This window comes from Phragmites australis, chromosome 5 (assembly GCF_958298935.1).
Source record: "Phragmites australis chromosome 5, lpPhrAust1.1, whole genome shotgun sequence".
Taxonomy (NCBI): Eukaryota; Viridiplantae; Streptophyta; class Magnoliopsida; order Poales; family Poaceae; genus Phragmites; species Phragmites australis.
In genome coordinates, this window is record NC_084925.1 from 41,498,896 (window position 1) to 41,516,335 (window position 17,440).

Here is a 17,440-nt window from a genome sequence, read left to right on the forward strand (position 1 = left end):
TGAAATTGTTGCCCCCCCCCCCCCCCGGTGAAATAAATAGCACCTTCACTACGCTGATGCATTTTTTTCCCTCTTCCTCTTCCTTTTTTTTCTAAAAAGAAAAGGCTGGCTCTTTGAGAAGGTTGGATTTAATTATAAAACAGGCTAAATACCCGTTTGTTACATAGGATCATTGAAGGAAACGGCTCAAAGCTCGGGAAAAATTCCACCGTTTCAAACTGGTCGTAAAGGATTGAATTCCGTATAAATTTTGCAGAGAACCATCACAAATTTCTTCCAAAAACCCCAATTCTAAATGGATACGGTGCATTTTGCCAGGGCACGTGCAAAATTTTACATTCTAAAATCAAATCCGTAACAAATCCGAACCAGATATCACCAAATTGCCCTTGTTTATCGTCGCTACTCGCTAATCCTTTTTTTTCTCGCTATTGGTACGGTAATACTATGTCTACTTAAAGAATTTACAAACAAATTCTAAAAGGCTAATGTGTCAGTGAATAAAGTCATCCTGCCGCGCTGCTGAACTTTGTGTCGCTGCCACGTCAGGATTGAGTAGGATTCAGCAAGTTTTTATGCAAGTGTAGCACTGCTCCTATTGATAACTCGTACTCTCGGCCTCACCTCACGGCCTGCTCTTTTGAGCCAAAGAGAAGCAGATGGCTTCTTGCCTCCTCCACCCTTATCCACCGGGGCTCCCTCACCCTCGCGCCAATCCCACTCCCGCCTCCCACCAACCCACCCGCCTCAAGTGGGGCCTCTGCCGCCGGCGCCGGCGCCGCCACCTCCTCCGGTGCCTCGCTGCCTCCGCGGTTACCTTGCAGAGGGAACTGATGCTGCCCAGTCCAGGAACCGCCCAGAACCCCGGCCCGGCGAACCCGCGTAACCTGTTCGACAGAATGCCTGAGAGGAGCGACGCGAAGATTGCGAGCGCGGCTAACCTGTTCGACGAAAAGCGTCGGACGAGCGGCAAGAACGCGAGCGTCGGACGTGGCCAGCCCAAGGGCGGCGAGAAGGGCGACAGCGCGGCGTTCGTGGCGCTGGCGCATGCCGGTAGGCACGCGGATGTCGTCGAACTCTTCTGCAGGACGCAGAGTGAGGGCGTCACTGTGAGCAGGTTCGTGCTGCCGAGCGTGCTCAGGGCCTGTTCCGGCCTGCGAGACAGCAGCATGCTCCGAGCCGTGCACGGCCTGGTCATCAAGTGCGCGCTGCGCCAACGCGTCGTCGTGGGTACTGCATTGGTCGATGGGTATGTTGATTTTGGATTGGTGGGTGATGCAAAGAAGGCGTTCGACGAGATAAGCGAGGCGAATGTTGTTTCTTGGAGTGTGATCATTGGCAGCTATGCCCGTTCTTCTCGCTGGGACGAAGTGTGGGATGCAGTCTGTGCCATGCAGCGCGCGGGCGTGCTTCCAAATGTTTCTGTTATTGTAATGGCAGTTCAGGCATGCGGCGCAGTAGGGTGCCTGGTCCGCGGGAAGCAGATGCACACCATGGCAGTTGTCCTCGGATTTGAAAGGAATGCCACCGTGTGGAACTGCCTCATTGACATGTACGGGAAATGTGGTGACATGGACAGTTGCAGGAGGGTATTTGACACAACGATCAGCAGGGATCAAGTGAGCTGGAATACGATCATCTCAAGTTATGTCCGTCTTGGTCTTTGCCAAGAGGCACTAGAGATGATTGTTCAAATGCAAGAGTCTGGTTTCACTATTGATCGTTTCACCCTTGGCAGCGGAGTTGCAGCATGTGCCCACTTGGCTGATATAGACAGTGGTCGTGCATTCCATGGTTATTTGATTAGAAGAGCATTAGATACTGATGTCATCCGGGGCAGCGCACTTGTTGACATGTATGGTAAATGCGGCTACATGGAACTTGCTCGATTGGTATTTCACAGGATGGATGAGAGGAATTATGTCTCATGGGATGCACTCTTGTCTGGGTTTGTTGAAAATGGGCTGGTTGATTCAGCACTTGACATTTTCAGACAAATGGAGTCCACAAATATAAAGCCTAACCAACATACCTTCGCTAACCTTCTGAGGCTCTGCGGTGATAGAAGGTATAAAGAATATGGAAGGCAAATTCATGGCTATGCCATTAAGGTCATAAACCAGATGAATGTAGTTCTGGAAACTGAGCTTATCGACATGTACGCAAAGTGTGGCTGCATTGAAGTGTCCCAGTTACTATTTCTCAGGATGAATGAGAGGAACTTGATATCATGGAACACACTGCTTTCAGGTTACGTAGGTGATGGACAACCAGTTGCCACAATAAACATTTACCGTCAGATGGAGCGGGCGTGTGTTAGGCCCGACCATTACACTTTGGCAGGGCTTTTAAACCTGTGCCGGTTCCACGGGCTTTCGCATTATGGGAGGCAGATACATGCTCGTCTGATCAAGATAGGCTCTGAAATGAATGTTGTATTACAAACTTTACTTGTTCATATGTATTTCAAGTGTAGACGATGGCGGGATGCTCACAATGTTTGCACACTGATCAGAGAGAGGAATTCCCATGTGTACGAAGCATTTTTCAAGGTATATGGAGATGACTACTTGATCTGAGGACAATAGAATGGCTCATTATGGAGTAGAGTTAGAATATGTAAGAATGCAGTTTTCAGTATTCACTGTGAATACACATCTTAGATGCAGATACTGTGTTGGGTGTAAACAAGGATTAGTAGTTTTTGGTGCTCTTTATCACTAACTTCAGTGACTTGTATCGTTGTCTTGTAATTGTTTTAAGAAAGGAGGAATCATCTCCTGGAAGAAAGGAATGAGAGAGAAGAAAATTACAATTTTCACCAATATTGCTTCTCAGGTTCTGCATTCATACTGGTTTGCTGAAGTTTCCTGAGCATTTGTATCAATTTCTTTTTAGATGTGAGCATCTATCTATGTTACAGAGCAACTGTTTAATACCTAAGTTCCAAAATATTTATCAAATCAAGGTTGTGGTGTCATGCGGCCCTGCTAATACTGATATAGTTCTCTTTATGTTCCTGAATGATTACGGCATGCGATTCCGCAGTCAGAATCACCACATTCTAGCAGATTCAAGTAATCTGGTCATTGATATGCGATCCATGCTGAAGTTCAAGAGAGACGGAAATGTGATTGAACAGAATGCTCTTTTTCACGAACGTTGCTTGATGGACATGGGCTGGTTCCAAGATTTTATATTTGTACTGTCAGCTTCTCTGAATTCCTCGGTCATGCTACGTAGGCCAGAGAAGAACCAAGAACAGGATACGGCTTTTAGATTGGCACCCGCTGCATCAGTATTTGATCTGAATATGACAAATCTCCTCAAATCCTCATTATACCGTGAGTTTGTCCGCTTGTAAGGCTGCTCCGCAGGGCATGAAAAGTCCAACAACTTCAATTGTAAATAATGAATTTATCACCAAGTGTTTCACCAATTTCAATTTTATCGTATCCAGAAAACAGCACAACTCCAAAGATATTTACAGGCGATATTAACAAACCCAGCTAAAAGTTAGGTCATTCATTTACAAGTTGTCACCACATCTAAACAGCAAGACACACATCAAGTTGTCACATAGAACATCTCTTAGAAGTGATGTTATCAGCACACAACCAGATCGGAATCACAAAAACATTGCACGAGCTTGCTCGCTTGCTCTACGAGCCGGGACATTGATGCATACAGCAGACAGGCTCTGGGCGTGGAAGTTATGTCAGCATAAGTTGGTCATGCACTATCACTGCCTTTGAGTATGTTGTACTTGCAAAGTGGACAGGTCGCGTGCATGCGCAGCCATTTGGTAATACATGTCCAGTGGAAGTGATGGTTGCAGGGAAGAGCAGATAACTCTGCTCCATCTTCATATGACGAGAGACAGATAGAGCATTCCTGAAATAACAAAGAAGCTGTCAGCAACAAGGCACGGGAGACTCGTTGGAAATAAAAAGGACACTCATGTCATGCTAGAAGTTCAGAAGTTTTTTCAATTCGTTTCAATTGATTGATGAATGCCACAATAGATTATTGGAAATCCCGTACTGAGCACTGACATGCCAAAATTTATTTCTGGATACAGAGAAAGCAACTGAAAATATATAACACATTAATGCCTTATAAAGTTCTCCACAACGCACTTTCAAAAGGAAAAGTTGTATGTGGCATAGGATATCAGTGTCCAGATAAACATTAAGCTCATTTTTGGGAAATTTTAGTATGCATCTTAATAGATAGTAGATACTATAGGAAGATCACAGCACAGTACAAATAATTTCATATGGAAAAAAGGAAAGTCAATGGGAAAATAAATAGAGCACGAAACAGAATCCTTACAGCATCCTCACGAAGGAGAATCCGCTCGATTGTTGATGTTCCACTATTATTCAGAATAGGGATCATCAATCCTTCATCTGTTCCTTTTTGTCCATTCTCACTCGGATCAGAATATCTATATCTGGGAAGAACACTAATATCTGCATCTGATGCACCCTCCTACATATTTAGTAGGAAAGAAAGTAAGCAATGTGTGTGAACAATGAGGGTGGTGTAGAAGCAAACTACTTCTTGAGCTAATAATTCCTTTCCTTTCTTTTACCTGGCCAGCCAGAGCATACAGAATAGCAATGACACAAGGCAAGCAACAGCACAGTGCAATCCCAATGAAGCAGGCCACAGCAACGCAAAACACAGCAAAAAACACATCAAAGGCTAAGAACACTACGGCCAACCTGCAAAATGAATTGCAAAGCAGTTAATTCTGTCAGTTAGGAATGACAAGTAGAACAGCTCACATCTTAGTTATAGAGAATATAGGTACATGTATCGATTGGGTGAAGCAATTCAAATGATAACATAACAGCTTAAACACATGGCAACGCTAGTACGCCATTTTTCCAATTAGTGGCTTGGCTTTGAACGGATTGGTGCCCTTGCATAAGGTGTATTTTACTTCGCATATTCCATGTAAATTTCATTTATGACATTTTCATTTAAACCTTGGTAAAACCCTCCAAACGAATTACATATTGTCATTCGAGATTGCAATCAAGCGGAAGCTGACATACCAATACAGCCTTGGAGCACCGTGCTCGAGCACCTCCCCGCCCGACACTACCCAGTAGAATCCAATGATCCACCACAGAAATGATATCATCGTGTTCATCGACTCACAACGATGACTTGTAAAGCTGCAGGAGTTAGCCAAACAATCAGAAACAGTTAAACAGTTAAACAGTCAACATATACACATAAGCAAGTGTGATTTGGAGTAGAAGTTCATTGTACAAACCCTAATCCTAGTACCAACACACCACAAAACCCGATAAAAGTTGGGCTTTATTCGTGCCTCACCTGCTCCTTTGTTCCTCCCCTTCGACATCTTCGCCGTTGCTGACCGAGCTGTCCGCCCCAGCTTCTGCGGCGGACTCGATGTCGGAGGCGGAGCCACGCGCGCGGGCGGGGCCGCGGCGGGTGTTGGAGCAGACTAGCGCGACGTGCACCAGGCACTGCGCGGCGTAACCGACGAGCCACAGGCGGAGCGGCTTGACGGGGCTCTCCTCCGCGGAGGACGCGAGCACGGCGGCGGTGGCGGCGGCGAAGGCGACGTTCCACGCGATGTCGAGCGCGACGACGGGGCAGGAGTGCGCCCAGTCAGCGCGCCTCCGCTCCAGCTGCAGCGCCGCCGTCTCGCGCACCAGCATCGACGGGCCCCGCCGCCCCGCCGCGCGCCCGATGAGCGCCGCGAGGCGGCCCGGCCTCGCCGCCGCGGGCGAAAGCGGGTTCCCGGAGCTGGCGCCGGCGCGGGGGCCGGGCGGCGGGGTCGTGGGCCGGAGCAGCAGCTGCTCCGGCGACGGCGACGAGGCGGCCGCCTCCATCTCGGTGACCACTCCCCACTCTCTCTCTCTCTCTCTCTCTCGTGCGCGTGCGGCGTTTCTCTGTATGACGCTGGTTGTGTTCGGCCGTTGGCCCGTCCCCGCTCCACGAGCCTCGCTTCTCTACGCTTCGATGCGCCTCGCTTCTACTTTTTTGGGGGGCTGGCCGGGTTTAATTAGCCGAGCAGCTCGGTGCCGGCGACGCATCGGCGCGTGTTGCTGTTGGGCTGGGCCCAGATGCACCTCGGGTTGTACCTGCCCGGCCCAAAGCCTCGGAATACCAGAGAGCCCAGCCCGCCCTCGAGTTTTTTTATTTTTACATTTTCTAACTTAAAAAATTAAATAAATAACTCCGGATGAAAAACTTTACAGAAATAAACGTCTACCGTTTTCTCAAAATGCTGCAGGGCGGTAAGGATGCGCCATCTCAAAGGGCCGTTAGCTTTGCAGCCAAATGAGAGGCGGGTAGGATACTGTTCCCGTGATGAACAGTACTAAACGCTCAATTTTCTACTCTCATCTCTTCTATTTAAAATAGTAGTCTTCTATTACTCTAAAAATTTTAAAAAAAAATTGTACATGTTCCATAATCCATGTGCAACAAGTTTTAATTGGATTCACTTAAAAATCATGTGTATAATTTAAACTAAAATTTTCTAAAAAATGTACTTTTATAACTTCTAGAAATTGTTAGGGCACCAAATAAATTCAAAAATCTAAAAAAAAATTCACTACTATTCTTCTTATATGATAGACTAATTTCTAAAATTATTTTCAGCCTTGGCATCCTTACCGCCCTCTCAGAGGGCTGCAACTATTTGAGAAGGCAGTAGGCGTCTATTTCTGTAAAAAATTTAATCCGGAAGCTATTTATTTAATTTTTTAAGTTAGAAAATGTAAAAAAAAAACTCGCCCACCCTCTCCGTGCTATGATAGATTCAAAAGATCTTTAATATCTATTCGAATTGATCAAACAATCATTATATAAAGTTATATCTCATTTCTTATTAAAAAATATATTTAATCTCTCGTTACTTACCGTTTATATTTAGACGTCCAATATTTAATTTTTATGTATTTAAAAATACATTCAATCATATATTTTTTTTATCTTACATATTTTTTCAAAATACTATATACTGAATTAATTTTATGTGTATAATACATATGTTGTTGGTAGTGTTTCGAAGAGAGACGTGTGGCACAGTACGAGTATCCAGAATCCCATATCAACCTATCCTTGTTATGCGAGTGCGAGTTGTGCGTGCACCACCAGCACGATCAGAATTCGGATTGACGTATTAACTGCAGCATTCAATTGTGCTTCTTGGGAACTTACCAGCCATCAGTTTGGCAGCCCGAGTTGCCGTATCTCGTGGAAGTGGTTTTATAGTACAAAATTCGAACGATGTGCATCGTTTAACAAAACAAGTATGAATTCTTGAGATCAATGCTACCAAAAGTTACAAATACTCAGCTTGAGAGTGTGGTAATTAAGCTTTTCTGTAATACCGTTACTCCACTAACCATTAGAAACTCCACTAACAACGCTGTGACGCGGGACAATTTACAGAAGGACAAGTGTATCTATCGAAGAATTTGATTGCAGCAGAACGCGGTGCAAATGCGCGCAATTCACCACGCCGCAGTGTAGAGTGGTCTATTCCTTCTCCACCTTCCGGAAGCTCCCCCATCCGCCTCGCCGGCGGCCTCTGTCCCCCGGGGCGGCGACGGCGGAGCTGCGCACGGTGTCGCCGCTGCATATGGAGACGGCGTGCCTCCCCAGGAGCTCGGCCAGGAAACCCTCCTTCTTGGCCGCGGTGGCCCTCGTCCGGCGGTGTCGCCCGTCAGCGTCGCCGCTTTGCTCCCTCGAGAGCAGCCGCTCCAGCTCCCGTGTGACCCACTCCACCTCTTGCACGTCCAGCAGCGTCGTCGGCGGCGGCTTCTCCGCCTTCCCCGGCGTGGTCGTCACGGCCGCTGCCCTCGCGGGAGGATCCATGGATGCTTGAATTGATGGGGATGGAGACTACAGAGCCAGTGAGAGGAGATGGGAAGGGAGAGGAAGCCGGCCGGTCAAGGCGGCCTGAATGCTTAAAATGAAGGGTCGGGGTGCGGAGTCTGACAGCGTGGGGCCGGAGGCATTTATGCTGCGCGAGTGGAAAGCACGCGTGGACTCCGCGAGAACGTTGTGGCACGGGACGGCAGCGTACGAAGCATACGATGCATGCATTCACGGATAGTCATTTCCTCCTCTGTTTTTGGTTGCAACAGACCGTGCTACAAAGATGGCTAAATCCATGCAGTATAACTCAAATTCAAACCGATAGAAAGTGCAACTTTTTTTCACCCTTCTAGAGTCCAATCGTCTGGAAACTAAAATGTTTTAACAGTGTGAACACCCTAACATCATTGGTAAGTTTAGAAGAGGAGGTTAGAGTTCGAGGTTTACCGGTGATCTCGGGTTAGAGGTAGGCTAGGAGGCAGCTGGGCCAGCGATGGCCTATGATATGATGGTGTCACGAGACGATGATGGTAGCTCTGTGGGCGGCAGGCGGGTAATAGATGAGATTGGTGGTGGGGGTGACAAAACAAAACGGCTAGAGCCCGTGCGTTATAGTGATAGAAGAGCCGTCACAGGTCTCTCCTACTTAAAAAATCAGTAATCCATGCATCGTCAGCTTTTCCTGCCCTCCGTCCGTCGCATCTCCCGTTTGCCTTCGTCCGCACCCACGCGTCATCCGTCCGATCGGCATCCGCACGCATCGTCAGCGCCCATATCGTCCGCACGCATCGTCATCGTCAATACGGCTCGATCCCGCTCGCTCGATCCACGCCACCATAACGCTTTCCCAATCCACGCCGCGGTCCTTGCTCGCTCGATCCACGCCGCCACAACGCCTCCTCCCCGCGCTGCAAATCTCGCCGCATCCCGGCGCCCGCACCACTCGTGTCGTTTCCTCAACCTCCTCGCCTCCCTCCGTTGCAACAGGATCTGCCTCTCGCCAGGTCACCGCGCCGCCATCGGGGTCTGCCTTGGCCTCGCAACCACCCCTCCGTCAGTCGTCTCCACTGCCCGTCTCCACCATCTTCGGCCGTTTCCTCGTCATCGCCTTCTCCTCAGCCGTGTAAGGAGAGCTCCTTCAGGTACGTCCTCCTCCCTCCCTTTTCTCCACGACCATGCGTGCCCCGTGCTACGATCTGTCACATCGTGGGAGGAGTCAGATGTGGGCGTGGGGGGTTTCTTGGTTTTTGGAAATTTTTATCTTGCGGTAGTAGGGACTAGGGATGAATCAAAACTGAGGTAGATCCTTAATTTTCTTTGTGAATGAATGATCTTTTGTGTTAACTTGTAAGGATATGTGTCTGGATGCATGTGTTGTTGTTCGATCGGGTAGTTTGCTCCTTCAGTGTGTGTGTGTTTTTCTGTTGGGAAGGGCAATATGTCCTCTGAATGCCCCCAAAATGACTCTGCAGCATCCAACCAATCCGAGTAAAATGGTGCGCTATGTTTGTAATTGAAACTCGTTTATTTGAATGTTTTTTAAAAGGCAGTTTATCTGGACACTTCACTTATGATTTACATGTGTTTCTTGTGCAGGGGATACAGATGATAAAAACTCAATTGTGCTTCCTGCAAAGCATATTCAAGCCGCAGCCAAAACTGACTCTGACATGTAAGCATGCTCTCACAAGCTGTGTGATGTATCAGAGGTTTGGGCAATTTGTGCAAATGTAAACTTCAACTTCACTTGGAATAAGTTTAGACACTGAGGGACGCTTTGAATAAGTTAAAACAGTGAGGGACAAATTCTCATGGCAGGGTTTAGATAGATTTTTTTTCATCTGGTTTATCAGTGCATATGGTAGCAGCCTAGATAGAATCATAAGTGAAGTGGATAGACTTTTGACTTAAGAGTTCTCTCCAAAACTTAAACTTATGCCATACATAATGAATACACAATCACTTAACCTTCTAATTTCTTGGTCAGGACGCCAGATAACAATCAATCACGAAATGATTTCAGCGGGAACCTTCCCTATACATATCACATTCTGCAAAGATGCTTATAATTATGTGATCTATCTTTTGTTCTTAACTCCCGCGTCGTGTTATTCTGATGAGTGTTTATGCATCTATGTTTTGTCCTGATGAGATTCTGACCTTGCGCTTGTGGTTATATGAAAATATGTGATCTAATACATCCAGCATAAAATTTCTAATTCATCTATGTGCTGTACATGCCTCCTGCAAGGCTTGCTGCTAATTGTTTCTCTTTTCCTTGTAGTTCTGTTACTTTGTCATATGGCAAATTAGATGTAGCTTGCTGCACTTAATACATGGCTTCTGTTTGCTAATGTTCAGGTTACATATCACATTCTGCATAGATGCTTGATGATTTGATGTATAGAACATGCTCTTCTTCCATTAGGCCTTTCATCTGTGTAAAGCTCATCTGCTCTTTTTTTTACCATAATTATGTGCAAATGTCATGATTGATTATAATCTTAAAAAGACATGTGCACGCTAATTATGTGATCTATCTTTTGTTCTTAACTCCCGTGTCATGTTATTGCTGATGAGTGTTTATGCATCTATGTTTTGTCCTGATGAGATCCCGACCTTGCGCTTGTGGTTGTATGAAAATATATGTGATCTAATACATCCAGCACGAAATTTCTAATTCATCTATGTGCTGTACATGCCTCCTGCAAGGCTTGCTGCTAATTGTTTCTCTTTTCCTTGTAGTTCTGTTACTTTGTCATGTGGCAAATTAGATGTAGCTTGCTGCACTTAATACATGGCTTCTGTTTGCTAATGTTCAGGTTTAGTAAAGGATTGCGAAATTAAAGCAGAAAGAACTCAGGTGTGTGGCCTCGTGTGTGGTTCTTTTACTTGTAGTTCTTTTCCTTATAGTTCTTTTACTTTGTTCTGGTGTGTGGTCTGAAATCTTAAATTTGATTTATGCCCCTTTTGCTGCTTATTTTATTGGACAACCATCTCGGTGAAGAAGAAATAGAAGTTTAGAAGGAGAAGGGGATACGGCAGCAACCACTAGGAAAAAAGGAAATATCTGATTGAGTGGCAGGTATTATTTGGCAATTGGTCTGTTCTGCTGTAAATGATAAAGCTGTGCCAGCGTGTTTATTTTCGTTGCTTTTGATAAATGAATGGTCTTTTCTGTGCAATTTCATCCCAACTCAATTATCCTTTCAAGCGTGGGTTGGTTTTTGACTCGTAGTTTGTTATTGTGCTACCTAGGTATATTTTTGCACGAAACATGGCTGTTCCTATGCTCGTAGGGTTGGTTTCCATTAAATGTCATGTGAATTTTACCAATTTCAGCATTCCTACTTCAAAAGCAATGCTCTCTAGCTGTAAAAAAAATGCAAGGCAATTAGGTACATTATGCTTTTGGATCCAACTTGAAGTGAAAGAATCAAAGGGTATATGATGCAAGGCAATTAGGCACATGCAGACGGCAGCTTAATAGGAGTACGTTGTTTTGGATGGGATAGGAACCATGGCGTTCTGTACTGGTGGCGACCAAGTGTAAAAGGAACATCGATGGATATGTTAATTCCAATAGCACCGGAGAAAATATGAAATGATCTAATACATCCAGCACAAAAATTTATTGAAACAAAGTTTAGAAACATTTTTTTATCACATTTGGTTATTCCATATGTGTTTAGGATGAAATAGTTCAACTAATCGGGAAAAATATCTTTATTTTTGTTTGTTGCCCACTGTAAGAAAGGATATATATTTGTTGTCCACTATAGCTAGCAGGAGAACTATATGGTGAACATACATCCTGGGATGTTATGGGTGAAAGCTTCATAGTGTGACATTGGATTTTAGCTCCATAATGTGTTTTAGATGTATCTCTTAACGAGGTTTCGCCTTTTGGTGTTTAGATCCTCCAATGATTGCTAATCATGTACTTTTCCTAATCACAATTTGCTAATCTGAACTTTTCCTGAATGTTGCATTCAAGTGTAGTGCCTTGTGTGCTGTTTGGTGCTGGCCCATATGCGTCTTACGATTGGTAAATCTGTATTGGTGGGGTTTCATCTTCTGATGTTGATTGTTGATTTGAGTACCCGCAATCGATCATTTCATATTTTTTCGTAATTGTTTTTTATTAAAAAAAAGCAAATTGAGGTCATAATTTTGATGTTACTTTTACTATGGTTTGGTTTTACTGAACTAAGTTGTAAAAATTCACTTGCCTCACATAATTGGTTATGTTGTGTTTTTCTGGGATGTAAAAACAACAAACAAATCATTTGAACTGTGTGTACAAATTCACTTGCCTTGCATAATTATTTACACTGATGTAATCCATTTCAGTTTGCCGAGGAGGAGGGGAGAAGGGTAGCGGCTGATTTGAGGATTCCGTTGCTTGCTGGCTTACTGCACGTGCAGTTCTTGCTCCTTTTGCAAAACGGTAGGCAATGACCTTACTTCTCTTTGTCTACCCTACTGTTCTGAACCCCTAGAGTAATATGTGAGGATCAATACGATCAAAATGAAATACATTGTATAGTTTAACTGCTAAGTTTTGCTGGAATATTCCCTTAACAAAATCCTGCTATCCAATTGCATTAGCTCTTTATGTCCATATTTAGCGTTTTCCTCGCAGATGGCGTCTTCGAAACGAACCGGGGGCCGCACTCCATTTGGAGACCTATCCAAAACCACCAGCACGGGTAAATCTTAAGAACTTCTATCCTAAGGTCTTATTTCATACTCCACGACTAAATACATGTTGTAACTTTCCAGATGGGGTCAGCAATATCAATGTTGGTGTACCCACGACATCCGCTACACAACCACCCCTCGTAGATCCTAAAGAACGTAAGAGACAAAGGGCAAGGGATCGGTATGCGCAAATGTCTGGCCAAGAAAAAGATGAATTTCTGAAAAAGAAACGTGAAGCATATCATCGAAAGAAAGCTGAAGCCACCCTTGTAACTGTCGAACAGCATCAAACATCCACGTCCCTTCCAACTGCATCCAACAAGGAGAACATGGCTCCGGATGATAGTATTGATTGGTTGCGCAGAAGTGATATGTATCTGAGGCAAAATATTCCTTTACCATATCAGGTACAAGAGAGCATTATGACCAGTACTGAAACAACAAATACCCCTATTCAATTGCCAGGTACTGTGAATAATTATCAGATGATGTTATTTAGATTTTAAGATTTCAATATGACATCTGTTTCAATATAATTGATTTTATATTAAAAAAGTGGATTACGTTGTTGGTGACTGCACACCTACGTATGAAGACATTGTTGGAAATGGAAGCATCATTGACGTCACTAATACCCCACGCTGCCCTATTCCAGGTAATTTGAATATTCATTTGATGCTACTACTATTCTAGGTAATTTGAACAGTTATTTGATGCTGCTACTATTTCAGTAATTTGAACAGTTATTTGATGCTACTATATTGAAATTATTGGGTTCGGTGTAAGCATATTTAGAGAAACCTGAACCTGTCCGGTGTAAGCATGATACAAATTTGACACACTTAGCACATAACTGAACTCTTAATTACCTGTATTGGGACACATTAGCTTACACGTTATTACATTCCTAATGATGGCATATAATTCCATTTTAGGAAAGAAGCGTGCTCGCGATGCTTCGCATCATATTGTCATGTTAGATGACCAAAGGCAATCACAACGTACCCCTTATTCAATCGAGACCATAACAAATGATGATTGTGCTACCCCTACTTCCCCAGCTAAGAATTCACGTAAGCAAAAGTTGACAAACGAGCAAATTGAAGCTAAGCACGTGAGGGATAGGGCACGACATGCAAATTTGACACCCGAGCAAAGGCAAGCGAGACGCTATCGTCAAAATGTGCAAAACGCATTGCGACGTAACACCCTAAGTCGGGAGCACATTGAAACGAGGCACGAACGTCGAAGGGTGCATAATATGACATCCGAGGAGAAGAAGTCAAAGAGAGATCAAGAAAAAGCACGTTATGTGGCACGACGCAATACTCCGAGCCAAGATTCCATCGCTATGGAGAACCCTATGTATATCCCAACTATCGCGCCCCTTACTATGGATGCATCTGGTCTGGTTGGATCCATAGTTACTGGTGATTGGGTCATTCCTACAGTCAAAGGTACGTCTATTTACATCCAGTCAGCTTCGGAGCATATGTCGGATGGGGAGATTCAGGAGATGAATGCCAGTCAAAGATCTCGTAGACAACGTGTAACACCCGTAGAAAGGCAAGCATTGCTAGCCCGTCGTAACGAAAGCTTTGCAACTAGACGGGACAAGAAAGCTTTTGCCTCGTCAGAAGAAAACCCAGCTGTAAGTTCACAAGACATCAATGGTTTGGAGCCTCCAACACAATCAGTTGTCATGAACAACGGTAATATTCTAACCTGTATTCAGGTTTCCCAATTTCCAATTCAAAATAGACCCTGATGTACTGTACTCTTGTTGTATTGATAGAAAATACCCCTCTAGCATCTCAAACTACCAACGCTGCAGCATCTCAAACTGTCAACGCTGCAGCACCTCCAACACCTCCAACACAGCCACCAATTACCGATGACGGTAATTTTCTTGATTGTATTTATTTTATATTGCAAAAATACATCCAGGACCACCATATACTTATACAAATCTATATGAGGCGACAGGTGACGATGAAGTCATATTCGAGGAGGACTCTGAAGATGAGGAGGGCTGCATGTTCGCTGGTCGAGGTACTTTTGACATTGTTTCACCTTCTGTCCATATATTGTATAGCCTTATCTAACTACTTGATGCTAAAAATATCTTCAGACGGTGACACTGACGAGGATGTCGAATTCGATCAAGCTGACGACGCCTCTGCTTCTAACTCTAGCGTATCCAATCCGTACGACCACGTGTATAGCAATATACCCCCAGCCACGCACATGCTGAAGCCTGTTGAAAACTGTCAATATTGCAATGCGAATAAGTTCGAGCATGAGACAAAGGGGTTCTGTTGCCGTAATGGAAAGATTAAACTATCTACCCCAGAAACACCACCCGAGCTCATGAGGCTATGGTCGAGTGCAGACGCTGATGCTAGGCACTTCCGTGACAACATAAGATTTTTCAATGGTCATTTCTCATTCACCTCACTTTACTGTCACCTTGACAGTGAGACCACTGACATGAAAAAAAGTGGTATTTACACGTTTCATGCCCACGGTCAAATGTACCACAACATACAGTCATTTGGTATAGATGGTTCGGAACCCAAGCACCTGGAGCTTTACTTCTATGATGACGATCTCAGTCTAGAGCACCGGTATCGCCGTTGCCGCGAAGAGCAGTACCAGCAAGACAAGGAAGTCATCAGGAAGCTGGTTGACATACTTCGTGACAACCCGTACTCTGAACAACTCAGGAGTATGGGACAGGCTGAGGACCTTGATGACTACCGCGTGACATTGAACCTCGATCATAAGTTGGATCAGAGAACATATAACATGCCAGCCACTTCAGAGGTGGCCGCTGTTTGGGTTGAGGGGAGCGAACGCCGAAGGCACTTTGAGAATAGCTGTTCGGCTAGCATTCTGATATTCCAAAGGTTGGTGTGTCCATCGATGCGGTAACCGCGGCTCGTGCGGCTCGTATGGCTCGTGGTAATAATCATGAGGATCCAGGTTAGTGTTATCAAAAGATGATGTTTGCACCGTCAATTCTTGGCATTGTACTCGTTGATGTCCAACACTAATTTTGAACGTCATATGCTCTGTGCAGATTCTAATGGCAGGCTATGCGTGTCCGTACGGGATTACTACAGCTACAAATTCCAGATACGGCCAGGGATATTCAACCCAATACTGTTTGGCAAGCGTCTTTTCCAGCAGTTCAAGGTCGACACATACATCAAGATCGAGAGCTCACGGCTGGACTATATATGGGCTCATCAGAAGGAGTTAAGGGCGGACCTGTACCAAGGCTTGGTGGACAGCGTGCATGCCGGGGAGGGTAGAGCGGATGCAGTTGGAAAACGGACCATGCTGGCTACATCATTTATCGGAGGACCTCGGGATAAGAGGCGTCGGTACATGGATGCTATGGCTTTAGTGCGGAAGTATGGGAAGCCGGACGTCTTCCTCACAATGACATGCAACCCAAACTGGGATGAGATCACACACGAGCTCTACCCTGGTCAAATACCCCAGGATCGTCCAGATCTCATCGTGCGTGTTTTTAGGGCGAAGCTAGAGGAACTAAAAAAGCAGTTGCTTGATAAGCACATGCTTGGCAAGGTGAAGGCCTACGTCTATGTGGTTGAGTTCCAGAAGAGGGGTCTACCGCATGCCCACTTCTTGCTCATCATGCAGGGGCGGTACAAGCTCACATGTCCGGAGCAGTATGATTGTATCATCTCTGCCGAGCTCCCGGACAAGCGTAAGTACCCAGAGCTATACAAGATGGTCGTCAAGCATATGATGCATGGCCCTTGCGGTGTGTTGAATCGCGATTGCCCGTGCACGAAGGACCGTCCGTCATGCAAGAATCATTATCCACGGCCTTTCAACGCGACTACCTTACAAGGCAAGGACTCCTACCCGGTGTATAGGAGACGTGATGATGGCCGGCATGCAATGGTTCGCAAACACGAGCTAGACAATAGGTGGGTCGTCCCATATAACCCTTACCTCCTGCGGCTGTTCAACTGTCACATCAATGTTGAGGTATGTTCGAGTATAAAGGCCGTTAAATACCTATTCAAGTACATATACAAAGGCCACGACCGGGCGTCTGTGACTGTGAACGAGGCTGACAAGGCTGATAGCAACAACAACATCGATGAGATCAGGCAGTATAGGGATGCGAGATGGGTGACCCCTCCAGAAGCCTTGTGGAGGATATACGGCTTTGACCTGAGCAAGAATTCACCACCTGTGATGCAACTACAACTTCATCTCCTGAATATGCACATGGTTTCGTTTCAAGAGGGCCAAGATATCCAAGAAGTGCTCAATCGGGAAGATGCTGAGAAGTCAATGCTGACAGAGTATTTCGAAGCGAACAGAGTACATGAGCATGCTCGAGGTATCTTGTACCGTGATTTTCCCGAGTGGTATACTTGGCAGAAAGGCAAAAATAAAAAATTCTGGCAACGAAGGAGACGAGAAGGTGGACAGGTTGGTAGAATCGTGTCAGCTCATCCAGCCGAGGGGGAACGCTACTATCTACGGGTTCTCCTAAACCACGTGACTGGCGCCACTTCCTTTGATGACCTAAGGATGGTTTACGGCGAGATCCTACCTACCTTTCGTGAAGCCGCAGAGAGAAGGGGCCTAATCGAGGCAGACAACACATTGGACGAGTGTCTTACGGAAGCTGAGTTGTTCCAGATGCCACCATCGCTCCGAAGGCTCTTTGCAACAATACTGGTGTTCTGTGAGCCCAGTGACGTGCATGGACTCTGAAACAAGCATATGGAGGCAATGTCAGAAGACTATCGCCGCATCAATCCATGCACACTCGCGGTCCAACAAATGGTTTTAATAGATATCAGAAACA

At 45.3% G+C, this 17,440-nt stretch overlaps 4 protein-coding genes across 4 annotated transcripts; 3 read left to right on the top strand and 1 right to left on the bottom strand.

The window, feature by feature from the left end:
• Positions 1-570: 570 nt before the first annotated feature.
• LOC133919743 (pentatricopeptide repeat-containing protein At2g13600-like) lies at positions 571-2,980 on the top strand. Its single transcript, XM_062364233.1, has one exon. The coding sequence runs from the start codon at positions 660-662 to the stop codon at positions 2,577-2,579; it is 1,920 nt and encodes a 639-aa protein (XP_062220217.1). The 5' UTR covers positions 571-659; the 3' UTR covers positions 2,580-2,980.
• A 413-nt stretch (positions 2,981-3,393) lies between these two features.
• LOC133919744 (E3 ubiquitin protein ligase RIE1-like) lies at positions 3,394-6,012 on the bottom strand. The gene is made up of 5 exons (XM_062364234.1): positions 5,353-6,012; positions 5,067-5,189; positions 4,598-4,730; positions 4,336-4,494; positions 3,394-3,894 (listed from the first exon to the last, which is right to left on the bottom strand). Exons 1-5 carry the CDS (start codon positions 5,874-5,876, stop codon positions 3,733-3,735), a joined length of 1,101 nt encoding a protein of 366 aa, XP_062220218.1. The 5' UTR covers positions 5,877-6,012; the 3' UTR covers positions 3,394-3,732.
• A 2,505-nt stretch (positions 6,013-8,517) lies between these two features.
• Positions 8,518-15,513, top strand: LOC133918080 (uncharacterized). The gene is made up of 11 exons (XM_062361839.1): positions 8,518-9,017; positions 9,472-9,547; positions 10,698-10,738; positions 10,883-10,960; positions 12,229-12,325; positions 12,521-12,587; positions 12,661-13,044; positions 13,136-13,234; positions 13,515-14,479; positions 14,566-14,631; positions 14,711-15,513. The coding sequence occupies exons 9-11, from the start codon at positions 14,347-14,349 to the stop codon at positions 15,511-15,513; spliced, it is 1,002 nt and encodes a 333-aa protein (XP_062217823.1). The 5' UTR covers positions 8,518-9,017; positions 9,472-9,547; positions 10,698-10,738; positions 10,883-10,960; positions 12,229-12,325; positions 12,521-12,587; positions 12,661-13,044; positions 13,136-13,234; positions 13,515-14,346.
• On the top strand, positions 15,463-17,346 carry LOC133919745 (uncharacterized). Its single transcript, XM_062364236.1, has 2 exons — positions 15,463-15,564; positions 15,662-17,346. Exons 1-2 carry the CDS (start codon positions 15,534-15,536, stop codon positions 17,344-17,346), a joined length of 1,716 nt encoding a protein of 571 aa, XP_062220220.1. The 5' UTR covers positions 15,463-15,533.
• The last annotated feature ends 94 nt before the right edge of the window (positions 17,347-17,440 follow it).

Excerpts from the sequence above, each read along its gene's own strand:
- LOC133919743 (XM_062364233.1), top strand. The coding sequence starts at position 660 with ATGGCTTCTTGCCTCCTCCACCCTTATCCACCGGGGCTCCCTCACCCT.
- LOC133919745 (XM_062364236.1), top strand. The coding sequence starts at position 15,534 with ATGGCTCGTGGTAATAATCATGAGGATCCAG. Across the intron at positions 15,565-15,661 it reads TAATAATCATGAGGATCCAG|ATTCTAATGGCAGGCTATGC; the intron begins GTTAGTGTTATC and ends TGCTCTGTGCAG.
- LOC133918080 (XM_062361839.1), top strand. The coding sequence starts at position 14,347 with ATGTACTGTACTCTTGTTGTATTGATAGAAAATACCCCTCTAGCATCT. Across the intron at positions 14,480-14,565 it reads GCCACCAATTACCGATGACG|GTGACGATGAAGTCATATTC; the intron begins GTAATTTTCTTG and ends ATGAGGCGACAG. Across the intron at positions 14,632-14,710 it reads CTGCATGTTCGCTGGTCGAG|ACGGTGACACTGACGAGGAT; the intron begins GTACTTTTGACA and ends AAATATCTTCAG.
- LOC133919744 (XM_062364234.1), bottom strand. The coding sequence starts at position 5,876 with ATGGAGGCGGCCGCCTCGTCGCCGTCGCCGGAGCAGCTGCTGCTCCGG. Across the intron at positions 5,190-5,352 it reads GGGGAGGAACAAAGGAGCAG|CTTTACAAGTCATCGTTGTG; the intron begins GTGAGGCACGAA and ends TAACTCCTGCAG. Across the intron at positions 3,895-4,335 it reads TTCTCCTTCGTGAGGATGCT|GAATGCTCTATCTGTCTCTC; the intron begins GTAAGGATTCTG and ends TTGTTATTTCAG.